The sequence below is a fragment of the Cavia porcellus genome, unplaced genomic scaffold, assembly GCF_034190915.1.
Source record: "Cavia porcellus strain 051 isolate PalLab524CR breed Dunkin Hartley unplaced genomic scaffold, mCavPor4.1 scaffold_11, whole genome shotgun sequence".
NCBI lineage: Eukaryota > Metazoa > Chordata > Mammalia > Rodentia > Caviidae > Cavia > Cavia porcellus.
The window spans coordinates 39,218,897-39,230,330 of NW_026947494.1; the positions used below are offsets into that span (position 1 = coordinate 39,218,897).

General features: G+C 44.2%; 1 protein-coding gene across 1 annotated transcript in view; it reads right to left on the reverse strand.

The window, feature by feature from the left end:
* Positions 1 to 3,796, reverse strand: part of Emb (embigin) — a 55,375-nt gene extending 51,579 nt beyond the window's left edge. Inside the window, exons 1-2 of the mRNA XM_063257881.1 lie at positions 3,785 to 3,796; positions 2,170 to 2,650 (exon numbers count right to left, since the gene is read on the reverse strand). Of these exons, the coding sequence (XP_063113951.1) occupies positions 2,170 to 2,650; positions 3,785 to 3,796 (493 nt within the window). The remainder of the gene's footprint in view (positions 1 to 2,169; positions 2,651 to 3,784) is intronic.
* Positions 3,797 to 11,434: the final 7,638 nt, after the last annotated feature.

The following is an 11,434-nucleotide window of genomic DNA, read 5'->3' on the forward strand; positions in this document are numbered from 1 at the left end:
TATTCCTTCTCCTCTAGTGAGAGACCTAGGACCTATTATTCCTGACAGATTAATCACTTATTTGATTATGCACAACTAAACTCCTTGTGAGTTGTCCTACTTGCCTGGCCCCAGCTCCTGCTCTGCTCTGCCTGTCTGAATGTCTGTGGCTCGGCTGGGACCCTGAAGGGGCCAGCCCTTTGCAGCCACACGCTCCTCACTGTGCAATGGCTCCTGAGTGGTCCTGTTGCCAGGTACCATCTGCACCCAGCAGGTGAGGGTACCTCTGCCCCATCCCCCAGGGGCTAGAGAACAGAGTATTCAGAAAAGGGGGAACAAGGGAAAGCTGGTAGAAGACCAACAAGAGAAAACCCATTGAACCAGTTCTTAACAAATACAGTGAACCTAACAATATAAAGGAATTTTAATTTTGATGATAAATTTAGTGTAAAAATGTCGATACCTCGGAAATATCACTATAAAAGATAGGCTCAAGGTGACCCACTCTAGACCCCTCTGGTTTCTCAAGAGCTACTCCTAATTCCCCATTCCCATGCCCCATGAGGATTCCTCAATAAATTCCCTAACACTGGAAAAAAAAAGTAGTAGGCTGATAGTAACTGTTCCCTTAAGCAGCTTCCAAGTTGTTAATGATAAAAACTGCTAGCATTTCAACTGAGGACGAGACTAACGTAAGGTCAGGCACTTGAATAATATTCATGCAAAATAGTTATTGCCCGGCAGTTTCTGTGGGAGGAGAAACCAGGAGACGGTTGATCAATCTTGTGCTCTGAAAGTTAAATGCTAATTTCAAATGACTCCACTACAAATATTTTTCAGAAAATAAACATGCCCAATTCCTCTAATTTGTTCCATGTAACATGTTTTATTATTAACATTTGTTTTATCATTGTTCCATGTAACAATAATAAAAGAATTTGGCAAGTCCCACTTACAAGTATTTCTCCCTTACTAAGATATTTTAATTTCTCAATTGAAAGAACTTTGAAGCCGGGTGTGGTGACTCACACCTGTAATCCCAGCACTTGGGAGGCTGAGACAGGAGGATCCTTGTGAGTTTGAGACCAGCCTGAGCCACAAAGTGAGCCCAAGGCCAGCCTGAACTGCATAGTGAGACCCTATCTCAAAAAGACTAAAGAAAGAACTAACGAACCTTGAAGCCAGGCATGGTGGCACAGGCCTTGTAATCCCTACACTCTGAAGGTGAGGCAGGAGGGTCACTCCCCAGTTCAAAGCCACCCTGGGCTACAAAGTGAGTTCAAAGTGAGCCAGCCTGAACTGCATAGCGAAACCCTTTCTCAAAAAAAGACCAAAGAAAGAAACAAGAAGAACGAAAGAAAAAAAGAAAAGAGAGAAAGAAAAGCTTCAAAGTGTCAAGGTGAGTCTCTGTGAGTGAACGGAAATAGAATCGCTGCTTGGGGCAAAAGGTTCTGCACTGTTCTTTTTTAAGTGTAAGTGTTAGGAAGGAAGACACGGAAATGTAAAGGCTGAAACATCCCGCCACGACTTCCCCAGACTAACTAAATCTTTTGAATCATCTCACCCTGATTACCTTTCCTTTTCGGTGTGTTGCAAAAAATCTAAACACTATCTCAGGAGCGTAAGTTCCCAAGGAAAGAAAGCGGAGCGCCTTTGTGCAGGTCAGCGTCCTGACTCTGTCCCTGGCAACCGGACTCGGCCCGCTCTCCAGGCGGTGGAGCTGTCTCAGCCTCGCCAGCGCTGACGCTCCGGAGGTTACTATCGCAGCAGCTTGCACAGGGAGCAGGTTAGGTGAAACGCTTTCAACGGAAAATGTAACTAGGAGCAGAACTAGCGAGGCAAAACAACTTGGCTTGGGTAGTGTTTGTCCACAAAATCCCTCCGTTAAAGAAACCACAGCCACAAAAAAAAACTTTGTTTTCAAAGACCACGATAAAAAACAAAAAAAGAAGCCCACAGCCCCGTAAAATGCGGGCCTGTGCTTGGTTTGCTTAGTCGGGATGTTTTTCCTCCTCGACTCTTAACCACGCATCCGCAGAATCCACACCTGCGGGGGAAGGCGACACCCGGGCCTCTCCGCGCACTCCGGCGAGGACCCGGGCACCGCGCCGCCTGCAGAGGCCGGGCCTGCCGTCGCCCACCCCGGCTCTCCCTGAGCCCGACCCGACTCCGGCCCGCGCCCCGACCCACCTGCGGGTCCGCCGTTCGTCGGGTCTCCGCGGGCCGCGGCCACGACGCACAGCAGCAGCAGCAGCAGCCACAGCGGCGGCCGGGCTGCGGGCGCGCCGAAGAGCCCCGCGCCGGGAAGCATGGCGCCGGCGGGCCGCTGCCCACCAGTCCCGCGCAGGCTGCCGCTCTCGGGGAAGCCGCGACGGCTCTCAGTCGTGCGCACCCTCGCCGGCGACCAGCGCGCACTGCCAGCCCGCGGGCGGCGCAGGCCGGGAAAGGCGGCGGGGCGGGGCCGCATCCGTGACGCCGCGCCCGGGGGATGCGCGCCGCGCCCGCTGCGCCCTCTGCGCGCCGCCCTGCTGGGTGGGGGCCGCGCGCCGGCGAGGTCCCGCCTAGGGCGGACGGGGCACGCGAGATGCGCCGGTTTCCCCTTTAGGTCCGCTCTGCCCCCACACCCTGCACTCCGCTCTCCCGTCTCTTCCTGCAGTCTCGCACGGCCGCCCTAGCAGCCTTGAACGTTTAACCTGTTCTCTCTGGATTAGGATTTCAGAGTCCCAAGGCCCCTCCTGTACCTGTTTTTATTTTCCTTTGCTTCCTTAACCTGATAGTTTTCCAGGAGGGGACAAGAACTCAAGAAACAAAAACTGCTGCGTCAAAGTAGCAGCCCTGTGCTGCCTAAACTGCACAAAGATGTTGACCTGTATTCAGTTTGAACAGTGAGCAGCACAGAAGATGCTGTATCCCTCACCCACCTTAGCTCCCAGTTTGGAAACATTTATGCTCCCACCAACTGTACTGGGTGTGGTGGTGCTTGCCTGTAATCCCAGCACTAGAGAGGCTGAAGCAGGGGGATCACTGTGAGTTCAAGGCCTGACTGGACTACATATCGAGATTGTGTTTCAAAAAGAAACAAACAAAATAGATACTATCTCTAAAAATATAAAATTACATTTAAAAATTAGCGCTTTCGTCACAAGTGCCTGCCTGGCAAGCGAAAGGTTGTTTGATCCCCGGTACCCCCTAAAAATAAATAAATAATAAAACATAAAAATCACTGCTTTATTAGAAAGAATGGGAATCTATGTCATAATGTAAATACTTTTAACTTTATTTTTTCTCTTGCCAGCTTCTGCATGGGCCAGACTCAGGGTTCAGCTTTTCAACTAATTGGGACTGTAACCTGCACCATAAAATGAAACTTAAATTTAGGAGGTTTGGGGGAATATTTTGGGGTTCCCCTTTTAGAAATAAACAGCTTGGAAGGTGATGGATGAGAGCTAAGAAAACATGGGCAGGAGAGAGTCCCCTCTTTCCCAAGGATGCCACTCATGGGCCAGGCGTGTTAAAATGGACGTGTTAGCCTCCACTCTGCTCTGCAGGCCTCGCTGCTTCCCGAGCCTTGCTCTGAATGTGGAACTGGCTAGAGTCCACCGCGAGGCCCTCGGGGCTCCGCACCAGTATCCACCTGCAAGGCAGCCTCACCACCTGTGGGAGTCGTCCAGGACACCATTTAGGCCTCCAGGTTTGGTGCTTTGCAGTTACCACCCACACTCCTCTGGTTCCAGGATCACTCCCTTCCAAGAACTGCTGCAGGAAACCTGGCACATTCTGACTCCAGAGCTGCGCCCCCACATACCTTCCCAGCCATGGCCAGGCCTGGTCACAGGCTTAGAGACACAGCTGATAACTCAGCTTGGACATTCAACTGGAGAGCAAGGTGGCATGTGCACTGTTCCTGATGCTAAAGTTGCCATGGGCTTTGACATTCAAAAGTTTGTTTTAAAACATGTGTTTTTAGTACTAAGCTGCCTCGGTTAGTGCCCATTTTTGAGCCAAAGAATTGAAAAGTACCATTTTCCACTCTAAAGTTCATCCTTCTCACCACCTTTTTTTTTTTTTTTTTTTTGGTTTGGTCTTTGTGAGACAGAGTCTTTTTTTTTTTTTAAAGATTAAGATAAAAGAGGACATAACAATACAGGTCAGAACAGAACAATTTGAGCAACATAGTGTTTCACCACAAGACAACTCGACATAACAGTAGTTACCATAGTGTCTGTTTCCTTGAAATATTTGAGTATACCTCCATATATTATAGTATCAAATACAACAAGACAGTGTAAAACCATTCAAGAGAATGAAAAATTCAGCAATGTAGTTGGATACAAAATCAATCCTCAAAAATCAATAGCATTCCTATACACTAACAACAAGATCACAGAGAGAGAAATAAGAGAAGTCAACCCTTCATACTAGCAACCAAAAAAATTAAATATTTAGGAATTATTCTCACGAAAGAAGAGAAAGATCTATACAGGGAAAATTATAATACACTGAAAAAAGAAATTGAAGAGGATCTCAAAAAATGGCAAGACATCCCTTGCTCATGGATAGGAAGAATAAATATTGTGAAAATGACCATTCTCCCAAAACTCTTATACAGATTCAATGCAATCCCAATGAAAATACCATCAACATACCTTATAGATCTAGAGAAATCACTCCTAAAATGCATCTGGAACAAGAAGAGACCTAGAATAGCAAAGATAGTTCTAAGCAGCAAAGGCAAAACAGGAGGCATCACAATCCCTAAAGAGACAAGAGTCTTGCTATGCAGTTCATATTTTCCTTCAGCTCAGTTTGTAGCCCAGGTTGGCCTTGAATCATAAGGATCTTCCTTCATCAGACTCTCACATGCTGGGATCACAGGTGTGTGCCACAAGCTAAAATTCACCTTTTAAAAAAGGCCCTTGCAGCTTTGTTTCTTTTGTTACTGGGGATCGAACTCATGACCTCACACTTGCCAGGTAGGTGCTTATGCCATTGAGGTAAATCCCCAACGCTTGTTTTTTTTTTTTTTTTTTGTCCTTGCAGTTTTGAAATGTACAATAACAAATATGTGTGTTTTAGCTGATATAGAATATATGGAGGTTTTTTGTTTTTAAGTCCGGTCTCGCTATGCAGCTCAGGCTGGTCTTGAACTCATAACGATCCTCCTGCCTCAGTCTCCTGAGTGTTGGGATTACAGACAGGCATGGGCCACATTTCATATAGAATATATGTTGCAGGAAAATTTTCAAGTGAAACTGAAGACTCTTTGCACCAAGGAGATAAGAAGGCAGCCTTTAATATTTAGGCCAGCAGACTGTTGCAGGATCATTCCCAAAGGCAACAGCCCTGAATTTACAAAGAATTTAGTTTAGCTGCTGGGTGTGGTGGCTCACGCCTGTAATCCCAACACTTAGGAGGCTGAGGTGGGAGGATCATTGTGAGTATCAGACCAGCCTGGGCTACACAAAGTGAGCTCAACGCCAGCCTGAACCACATAGCAAGACCCTTTCTAGAAAAAAAAAAAAAGTTTAGTTTATTTAACATTTATGGGAATTCGGGCCATAGTATTTAGCTCAGCAGCATAAGTGCCTGCCTGGCAAGCCCCAGGTCATGAGTTCCATCCCCGTACCAAAAAGAAGTGAGAAGTATACAGCAAATGACAACATGTTACATGCATTTAATCATATGATAGGCAGGCTAGTCTTGAACAGGTTTGTTGAAACAAAGGAGTTGTTTATCATAATATAGGAACATTCTAGGAGCAAGGGCAGGGTTCCTTACAGAACTAGCCCAGGGTGCCTTAGGGTATCAGAGGTATGCAGCTGGGCTTTGGACGCTGTCAAGATCCTTTGCATTCAGTAGAAAAGCAGAAAACTTGGTCAGAAACCTCTAATTGCTCTCTAATTTGTATCATGAAATACCTATAAGTTTGCTATTTTATAAATGTGTTCTTACACTGTAATTGTGTCCCAATATATATAATTGCTAAATTATCTAGGATGTTGTAAAAATGACCATTTCCGGAGGAAATGCTTTAAGAACCTGTGTTTCCTTGTCCTGTTTAGTATGTGCCAGCTGAATGTGGAGCAGGGACGTTGATAAACTTAACCCCACCCCGTATCTGGTGGCAAAGACTGTTACAGAAAAGTGTTTACTCAAAGATCACCCATCTGGGCTGGGGATTTAGCTCAGCAGCATAAACGCCTGCCTTGCAAGCAGGCAGTCGTGAGTTTGATCCCCGATACCAATAAAAAGGAAAAAGACCAAAAAAAAAAAAAAAAAAAAAGATCACCCCTCTTCTCTCTTGCTGAAAGCCTTTTATTAAGTTAATACAAATTTGTTCAGTAAAAAAATTTTTAAAACAATGGCCTCTCCAAATTGTGTTAAGCCTAGGGCATACACAAGGCTGCCACACTTCTAAACCCAGGGGAGTATACAGATCCTACTAACACCAAGAGTCAAACCCACTTTCATTTTCTTAGGCTACGGGAAGTCTGGGGCTCTAAAGGTTGAACAAGCCTGAAAACATCTATTAATTCACTGCATTGGATTTACCTCAGTGGCATAAGCGCCTGCCTTGCAAGTAGGCAGTCGAGAGTTCAATCCTCGGTACCAATAAAAAAGAAAAAAAAAAAAAATTCACTGCATTCTCTCCTCCATTGTCCCTTGCTATGAAAGACCCAACACACCTGTTCACAGGGAGGAGGTGATTTAAAGCAAAGTCCCTCCATCTCCTTGGAGCCATGCTTGAACAAATCATTTCTTTCTTTTTATCAAAGTAAATAGCTGCCTTTGATTTGCTTAGCAGCAAAAAAACAAAGTTGCACTTATCAACCTAAGTGGCAAGATTACCAGTGCAAGCCACAATGCCAAAGATATTTTTTACTGGTTTTATTTTGTTTGTGGTGTCGGATGTGGAACTTGTCATGTGCAGGAGTGGATAGCAAGCTACTGCTTGCTGGAAAATGCGTCTTCTGGTGATCTTAAACCTGGAGCCAGTACAGAACTAAAAAAGCGGATATTAAAATACAAGAAGAAGAGCTGAGGGTTTATCTCAGCGGCATGAGCACCTGCTTGGCAAGCATGAGGTCGTGAGTTTGATCCCTGGTACCAAAAAAAAAAAATTAGAATACAAGAAGATGATTTATTTGAAGATGGAGAAAGGGGGAAGAAAAAGAGATGACAGACAGCTACTCGGGATGAATAGGGAGTATTCAAAAGTGAAATGCTTGTGGGATCTTTATCTTTAGCTCCCTTTCATCCAAAACTGGTGCCTTTATCATCCTCAATGTGGTACCTGAAGGTTGTCCCCATCTTGGCTGTCTTTGATCCTAACCTAGCCTGTGTGCCTGCATTGGCAGTTAGATTTTTTTCAGTCCCTTCATGATAGATAAGTATGGGGCGGGGGCTGATAGAAAAGTAATTTAGAGTTAGTGATCAAACAAAGGGGATATGTGTATATCATGCAATAACATAGTGGTGTTAAAGTGGAACATATGGGTGTATGTATATACATAAGAGTGTGTAAGAATATGTGGGTGCACTGTTAGGTAAACTGAGGCACAATGGGACCACTGAGACAAGCACAATTCAAGCAATGTCTGAGAACTTTATTGCAGACAGGGTACAGCTGGGCCAAGGGCAAAAAGCAAGTGGTGAGGGCTTGTTTTTTGGGTTTTTGTTTTTTTTTTTTTTTTTCCTTTTTTCCAGCACTGGGATCGAACTCAAGACCACCTGCTTGCAAGGGAGGTGCTTATGCCGCTGAGCTAAATGCCTAGCCCCCAGGGCTTGTTTTTATAAGGGAGTTTAGTTGGGGAAGGAGATATTGCCCAGGAGGTGCAAAATTTTGGGTCTCTGAGGAAGGGGTCTAAGGCTAGGTGATAGGGTACAGGGGATGCTGGCAGGCACAGCATGTCTCTTGTGGTTTTCCATGGAACCAGCTGTCTGCAGGCTGAGCTTTGTGGGAGCAACTGCTGGCTTCCTGTTGAATGCCACACTCCTCCAGCTACGAATAACAGAATAACAGATCTGTTCAGGGAGATTTTTTGTCTCCTAGTTGGGTGGAGGTCTAGTTCGGAGACTTGACATGCATAACTTACACACTAAGAAAGAGTTTTTAGGGGCTGGGAGTATAGCTTAGTGGCACAGGACCTGCCTGGCAAATGTGGGGTCCTAAGTTCAGTTACTGATACCAATAAATAAGTAAATAAATGAATAAATAAATAAAAACCTTTAGGTGACTATCATGTCTCACCTTTACAGTCTATCAGGAGATAATTTTATTTTCTTTTTTCTTTCTTTTTTTTTTTTTGTCTTGTTTTTTGGAAGTGGAATCAAATTTAGGAATTTGTGCTTGCCTCGCAGGTTCTAAATCCCTGGGGGTTTTTTTTGTTTGTTTGTTTGTTTTGTTTTTTTGACACAAGGTTTCCCTACGCAATTTAGGCTGACCTCAAACCTGCCACAATCTTCCTACGTCAACCTCTAAGTGCTGGGATTACAGGTGCCCAGCTTTTTCATGTTTTGGGAGGTGGAAATCTGTGAAATTCAATAATCTATAATCTATAGTTTTAGTCTCAGTCTCAATTTTAGAGGGTGGGAAGGGTGGCCCTAATGAGTTATCTCTATGGGAAATCCCAGAAGGGTGGTCCCTTCATGAGTCCAAGAGGACAATTTTGAAATATAAGGGAATGGGCAGACCCATTGGCCCTGAAAAGGAGTGACCCAGGTTTGCTGTTTGGTCAGAAGGAAAACAAGAACAATAACAACAAAAAACTCTGGGCTTTTGTTTTGAAGCTACAAATTCTCTTTAAAATATAACTTGCACAATTTTAATTTCCCTGTCTCCTTTCCAGCTAACTTTATTTCTTTTATCCTACCTCATCCCCTACACAGACAGGTTGATCCCTTATTCTCAAGGGGTTGCACAAGCAACTGCTTCAGGCTGAGGAGGGACCTGGATCCTGCCTAGCCAGAGACCAAAAGTCTCGCCCCGACTAAAGGAGACCTAGGAATACCAGGTTCCATCTTCTGAATGGAAGAGAATAGTCTGAAGAGAGGGCAAGGCTCTACAAGATGTTAGTCCACAACAGTGACTCCTGTAACAGACAAGAATCCCAATGCCTACTATCACAGCCAGAAAAATGGGGATGTTTTCCTATCGGGTTATTCTGGGAAACCGGGAGGCCAGGCAGTATTACAGCCCTGAGGAGAAACCCAAGGAGCTGGTTTTCTTGGTCTTTTGTGTTTCTGGCTTCTTTGGTGTTCTGTTAACCCTTCTTGATAAATTCTTACCGTGCTTGTGTTACCTGATCCCTCTCACTGGCCTAGCTTCTCTGCCCCTCCTTTGTTATTCTGATTGCTGTAACCTAGAGGCAAAACTGCCTTTATTAATTTCTTCTTAAGGTTTCTTACTAATTTCTTCTTAATTTCTTTAATAATGCTTAATGAATTGGGGTTTGTTTTGTTTTGTTTTTGCCTATGACTCTCTGTCCCTACAAACTCATGGAGGGGCAAATGTTATAGGCAGCTAAGTTAGAAATATCATAGGCAGCCAGATGGAGCTGGGCCCTTGAAGGAGCCAGTGCAGGTGACCAGATACCTTACACCTGATGCCTCCATTGAGGCCAGATCTCAGGACAAAAGATCAAACAAATGCACCCATATACTTCCTAAAGATAAACATTAGGGATTGATATTCTAAATAGGTACCTATTACCTTGTGGAAGCCAGGAAGAGCCACTGCATAGATCCCCTACAGAAAAGCCCTTATTTAGTATTCATGCCCACTGGCTTCCCATTTGATCCCAAATTAATCAATTTTACCTGAGCAATTACACTAGTAATTTTATTGGTTGATCTCATTGGTTGATCATAGTTTTGTCCCCCTCATATCCACCTTGTGATTTCCCATTTTTCCCCACCTTGGACCTGCCCCACCTTGTGGATTTGCTCTATAAAAATCCCTAGAAAAGATAGAGTCCTTGGCAACCCAGGACTCTTGCTCCGAAGAAGTTTCTTTCTCTCTTAAATGTGTCCTATTCTTAACCTCCACTGTTTGTTTCTAAAAGTCATTCTTCAATTTTTAGAGAACACAAACTTGTACTGAACATCTAGCGTGTTGGGAGTTTCTATCCTCTATATCGCAAATGCTAGGCAAGCACTCTACCACTCTACTATGGCCCTTAGGGGAAAGATATATATTTATATATTTGTGGGGCCGAGATTTAGCTCAGCGGTGTAAGGAAGCACAAGGTCATGAGTTCAGTCCCCAATACCAAAAAGAAAAAAATGGTTTCTCAAAAGAAAAAAACTATTTCTCAGGAAGTTTGTTTCATTAGATATTGGTAAATCCAAAGCTGATCAGTGTCAAAAAGGAAAACAGAGGAGGAGATGGAAAGAAGAAAAGAATGTTAGGGTTTTGTTTTTTTGTTTTTTTTTTTTTTTGGTACAGGGATCAAACTCACGATCTCCAGCTTATAAGGCAGGCACTTAATGCCTGCTGAGCTAAATCCTCAACCTGAGAATGTTAAATTTTTACTGACTGAACCACCAAACACACTAGAACTGTGCTTACTCCAGACAGGAATAGTTATTTTGTAAGTAGTCACTTTTTATTATAGGTAATCACTTTTTAAAATCTTATTTTTTTTATTGTTAAGTAACGACTTTTTAACTATAGACAGCTAAATTAGGTGGCAATATTGTAGGTAGTCGGTGCTGGGCCCTGGAGGAAGTTGGTGCAGATAATGGGAACCCATCACAACTGTGGCTGGAGACGCATTTGAAGAAAGCCAAAGTCACTATGGCCAGATTTGTCTTCTTCCCCTATGGAGAAATTGATAGAATTTTTGGGGCGCCTAAAAAGATAAGAAGTATGGAATAAAAGTGGCTTTTATTTTAAGAATGTGGGGGGAGACTCCATGACCCTCCGGAGTCTGGCATTCTCTCTGCGACACGTGGTATGGGGGCATACATGTAGCTTAGGTTTGGGGTGGAGCCTAAGGGGCATTAGTGATGCACAGGTAGCCCATTGGTATTCATTTCATGCCACGGTAAATTGCCTAGGGGTGGGAAAGGTGACCTCAAGATAGAGCCCCTTGGTTCCGCCTCCCAGCCTCCCACCTGCTACAGTGTCCCATCTGGGGCAAAATCCTTTTAGAAACAGAAGCTTGAGATTCTTGGTGTCAGCCCCTTGAGATTTCCCATTATCTCCACTTAATCTTAGCCAAAAAGCCAAGAAGCAATTTTTTGTTTTGTTTTGTTTTGTTTTAGTACTGGGGATCAAACTCATGACTCCCTTGCTTGTCAGGCAGGTGCTTATGGTACTGAGCTAAGTCCCTGGCCCTAGATTTCCCCTTATCTCAGTAGGGCTAGGCCATCTTCTCAGTCCACTAAAACTAAAACTACTAAATCTAAGACCATTAAGACTAAGACTAAAAGCGAAACTATAGATTTTCCA